Source organism: Dendrobium catenatum, unplaced genomic scaffold, assembly GCF_001605985.2.
Source record: "Dendrobium catenatum unplaced genomic scaffold, ASM160598v2 fragScaff_scaffold_402, whole genome shotgun sequence".
NCBI classification, from domain to species: domain Eukaryota; kingdom Viridiplantae; phylum Streptophyta; class Magnoliopsida; order Asparagales; family Orchidaceae; genus Dendrobium; species Dendrobium catenatum.
Window position 1 is genome coordinate 742,208 of NW_021318864.1, and position 5,019 is coordinate 747,226.

The 5,019-nt window shown below is 41.9% G+C and overlaps 1 protein-coding gene across 1 annotated transcript; it reads left to right on the plus strand.

The window, feature by feature from the left end:
• Positions 1 to 1,224: 1,224 nt before the first annotated feature.
• Positions 1,225 to 2,155, plus strand: LOC110098967. The gene has a single exon (XM_020825945.2). It carries the CDS (start codon positions 1,379 to 1,381, stop codon positions 1,904 to 1,906), a length of 528 nt encoding a protein of 175 aa, XP_020681604.1. The 5' UTR covers positions 1,225 to 1,378; the 3' UTR covers positions 1,907 to 2,155.
• Positions 2,156 to 5,019: the final 2,864 nt, after the last annotated feature.

Genomic DNA, 5,019 nt, shown 5'->3' on the forward strand with positions numbered 1-5,019 from the left:
CCCCATCATCAACTCTAGCACCCAACTAGTGAAATATGGCCGTCATCATCTGGCCTCCATTATCATAGTATCATTGTCCAGCCTCCATTATAATAGTGTCATCGTCCAACCTCCATTATTATACTATCACCATTTGACCACCACTGTAAGATAGCCACTGCCCAATTTCTATCATCGAATTGCCACTGCTCGATCTCATCATCAGATCTTTATCATACGATCACCGCTACTTGACCTATGTTATTAAATCATCATCGATAAACCATTGTTATTAACTAAAATATATATTTATGTTTTGTATTTAAATTTAAAAAATTGTCTTCTTATTTCAAGTTTCAAAATAGCATTCTTACTTCAAGTTTTAAAATAAAATTCAAATAACATACACAATTTAGAGGTGTCAAAATGAATTTTTTGGTTGAGTTTGGTCCAACCCGAAACTGACCCACGCTCGACTGCCCCAACCTGAACCTGACCCTATTACACAAACAGTACAAAAATTTGAACCCAAACCCGACCTGACAAAAATAAGAGTAGGCAATGCCTAGCGCTATCGAGGGCAAGTGCAAGTGCAGCTAGGTGGTATATATGCACTCACGCTTTATGGGCTGAGCACAGTCAAGCACTTCGGGTTGGAGTGGAACGTGTGTGGCGTGGGAGCGCGGCTAGAGGCAGGATGCGATGCGGGCTGACGCGATCACAAACTCATGCGAACGCAATATGGGCGGGAGCGGGCGGGTCATCCAAGTGGGACATGTGCGGGAGGTGCGAGCGGGTCATTTCCAGGTCAATTTTGGGTTATATAGCGGACTGACCCGGGCACGACTCAATTTTCAAATGGATCGGAAATTAAAACCTGAACCAAACCCGTTTGTTAAAATGGTCAATCCTAAATCAAAATTTTCGGGTTGATTTTGAATCGAATTTTCAAATCTGATAAAAAATTTACGCCCCTACACAATATTGAATTAAAACCTGTCGTATGTTTTAGTTGCTAAATAAAAATCACAGTTTGAAAAAAAAAAATCCTTTATCTTAATTAAAATCGTGAGCGAGAAAGTGGTTCTGCCATATACACAATTCCACTACAGTTCTTTAGTACCTTTAAACTAAACAGGCAATTTGAGATATTTATATTATCGTAGCATTATAGTTTAATCTATCTAATGCTTATTATTTCATAATGATTTGCAATAGTTTGGCCGAACAAGACTCAGTTCAACAATTTTGTCAGAAATAAACTTGGTCCCACAGTAGGACTTCAATCAGACCAACGAGACAAAAATTAGTGGCAAGTGAAATCGGGTCAATTACATATATTTTAGAACAAATAAGCTATCTAGCATAAGGATAAGGATAAGGTTGTGGAACCCACCGCATGCCGCCGGTTTCAGTCCCTGGTAATTGGAACCAGCCGCCAACTATCAAAACCAGCGGCAACTTTTTGCCAATTATTGTTTTCTGTTACCTTTTCCTTCCAAAACTTCAGGCTTTTATAAGTCAAGCCCACCCACTCTCTTCTCCCATCATCCAAAAAAACGAAGCAAGCAAAGAACGACAGCACAGTCATTTTCTTCTCGTACCTCTTTTCCTTCTTAACCATTCGAAGAGAGAACCTGCCATGGCCACAGCAAACAAAGCTTCTTGGATTGTAGCAGCGAGCATCAGCACGGTGGAAACGCTGAAGGATCAAGGCGGCCTTTGCAGATGGAAGCATACTATGAGGTCCCTGCATCAAAAGGCAAAAAACGAGATGGGTTCTTTTTCACAGGCAAGAAGAACGCCTTCTTCTTCTTCTTCCATGATAGGTGGAAGCGAACTAGTAAACACCAGAGCAGAGGAAGCTAAGAGAGCAGAGGAGTCCTTCAGAAAAGTCATGTACTTGAGCTGCTGGGGTCCAAATTAGGATGTATTAGAAAAGGCCATCATGAGTAATTGTAGAAATTCCAACCATCTTCAGTTCACTGGATGGAGGATTTGGTGTTTTTTTACTTGATTAGGATGTACCTATTATGTGAAATAAATATGTAAATGTCATCTAAGCTGAAGTTTGGGACATCAAGTCTCTTTCAAGTTCTCTCATAACACCAAATTTATGTGAGATTTCAGTTGAAAATTTTATTCCACACAGAAAAGCAAGGGTATTTTTCTTTCAGTACCGATGATCGTCACTAGCAATCACTATTATTCTACTCTTGAAGCTCATTTGTTATGATTTGAATGACATCACCTGATTATCATTGTTTGTGATCTATCATTCTTTAACTATCATTATCCGGTCATCATCTATCATCACTGCGTCATTTTCATTATCTGATTGTCATCACCCAATCATCACCCAATTAACACCATATAATACTTCCCTAGTGAGTCCTAGCTACTACAAGTATAACAGGCCAAGCCTAATTTCATTTCTTTATATTCACATCCTCTCCAACTGAGTAGAATAGCGAATATTTGCAATCTTATTTTGATAATGGATGATTTCATTAGAGCTAGACCCGTAATTTTTTTATTCTCAAAATTTTCATCTAGAAATTCTAATATTTTTTATATTCTTCTCTTTTATCTGTGTGTACTTGCTCGTCAAAATGCAAGTCATATATACTAATTTATCATCCATACAATTTGTGTTCTACATCTCTATATCTTATCTACCAAAAGTCATCGACTCTTTAGGCATTGGCTAATCTTTCTTACCATGCCAACATAATAGTTATTGTGCCGAGTCTGTAGAGAAAGACAATCATTGGCTTCCTATTGAGGCATCGACAATTACTTGGACCTTATTAGGGTGATATTGAATCTCCAACTTATTAGCTTTGAAAAGTTATATTCATCTTCTTTGATAGAGGTTTGGTATATTTTGTGTGAATAAGTATTTGAGGCTTTTATGGTTGCGAAGATCTGCTTGAGTGTTATACAACAAGTGGTTTGTAAATAATGCATGTTGCTTTACCCAATGCATAAATTATTTTATTATTATTTTTTGTGGCGTGTGTTGTGGGTGGGGGTGATAATTACATAGCCAAGTTTCATACACTATATAGAAATAATTACAACAACAACAAAAAAATACAACTCAATTGATGAGAGGAAAAGGCTAGAGGAGAAAAGGCATGAGCCCAAAAAGTCTCAAGATCTCCAAAAACTAGAATGAGCAATTGAAAAACATTGAGGGCAGAGGCAATAGCTCAAAAATAGACTGATCATGCCTCAATATATGATATGAGACAAATGATCACCAAATTATTTTATTTTTAATTCTCAATTATTTGCGGATTTTTATGTAATAATCACAAGCACTACAGGAAAACCCCTTATTACCGGCGGACAAAATCCGCCGGCAATATTATAAATCCGACGAAAAATATAGTTTCCGACGCATGTTTCGGCGTATATTTGTCCGCCGTTTTAAGTCGCGTCGATAATTTCGTTCCGGCGCATGATTTGCACCGGAAATTTCTCCGGCGCAGTTTCCGACGAATTACCGTCGAAAAAACGGATTGTTGTCGACGTTAAAAAACGTCTTAATTCCGACGCCATATGCGTCGGTAATTAGCGTCGCATTATGCGCCGGACATTACCGGCGAATAAAACGCTGCAAAGTGTGACGTAGAAACCCCACGATTTTTCTTGCGACGCGAAGTATACGCCGGTAAATACCGGCGCATATGGCGCCGGAACATGCGCCGATAAGTTCCGTAGAACAAAGACGTCGGTACGTACGATACAATTCGTTGTATCGTCTTTTCCGGCGAAATTCTGGCGCAAAATCCGTCGGAAACCTGTAGCATTGACAAAAAAAATTTTCCTTCCCAGCCAACAATCAAATTTCCACACCTGCAAACCTATACAAATATCAATTCTACAACATTTCAATTGTAACATTACAACAGATCAACAATTTCACCACAGTTTCACAACAGTTTATAACATTAAAAGAAACAGTTCAGTACTAACAATAGGGGTGTCAATTATTGACACGACCCGACAACCCGACCCGAACCCGACCTGAAAAATCTGGGTTAGGGTCGACCCGTTTAACAAAAGGGTCGGGTTCGGGTTTCGATTTCCAACCCGTTTAACAAACGGGTCGGGTCCGGGTCAACCCGGTAACCCGAAGCTGACCCGGCTGCCAACCCGCCTAGCCTTTCTGCATCAGTCTCGCCGTTTTGCACCGGTCTTGCAGGTTCCTCTCGTCGAACCGCGGAGCCAGAAACAACGCGTCGGGCGTCCGCGTCGTGCGCCCGCGCCAGAAACAATGCGTCGTGCGTCGGACTCGGAGTCTCGGAGGGCTTGCACCGGACTCCGGTCTGGACTCTGGCGGTCCAGCGCACAGCAGCTCGCGCAGGCAAGCCACGTCGAACAGCGGAGCCGCAGTGCCGCACCGGACACCGGTCTCGCTCACAGCAGCCGCAGGCCCGGTTCCGCTCATCCGCTGCTCTCGGCCTCGCTCGAACGACCTGAATCGCGATCTCCGAAATCAAAATCTCCTTGGCAGGTCGAGTCGGGTCAACCCGGTGACCCGACGGGTCGGGTCCGGGTTGACAAACCTGACCCGTTTGCAAAAACGGGTTGGTTAGTGTCAACCCATTTACGACCGGGTCAACTCGGGTTCGACCCGAACCTGACCCGTTGACCCGAATTGACACCCCTAACTAACAATCAACTAAAAACATCACATTAAAAGAAACTGTTCAATAAAACATGTTCACAGAAATAAACAAGTTCATATAAACTAAATTAAACTACTCTGACTCCGTGGACTCCTCCTCAGGTGGAGCTACGTCTTTTCCACTCAGCTGCTCCCTCATCTTGCGCATTTCATCCAACAACTGATTGTGTTGCTGAATACTTGTTTGAACATGTGCTTGCAGCTGAGCTTGAACCTGTGCTTGCAGCTGAGCTTGAACCTGTGCTTGCAGCTGAGCTTGCCAATCAGCTTGTGATTTCCTTACTTGTTCTAGCTCAGCTTGAAGGGCACTTATTTGTTGAGCTTGTAAGGACTCATGCGAA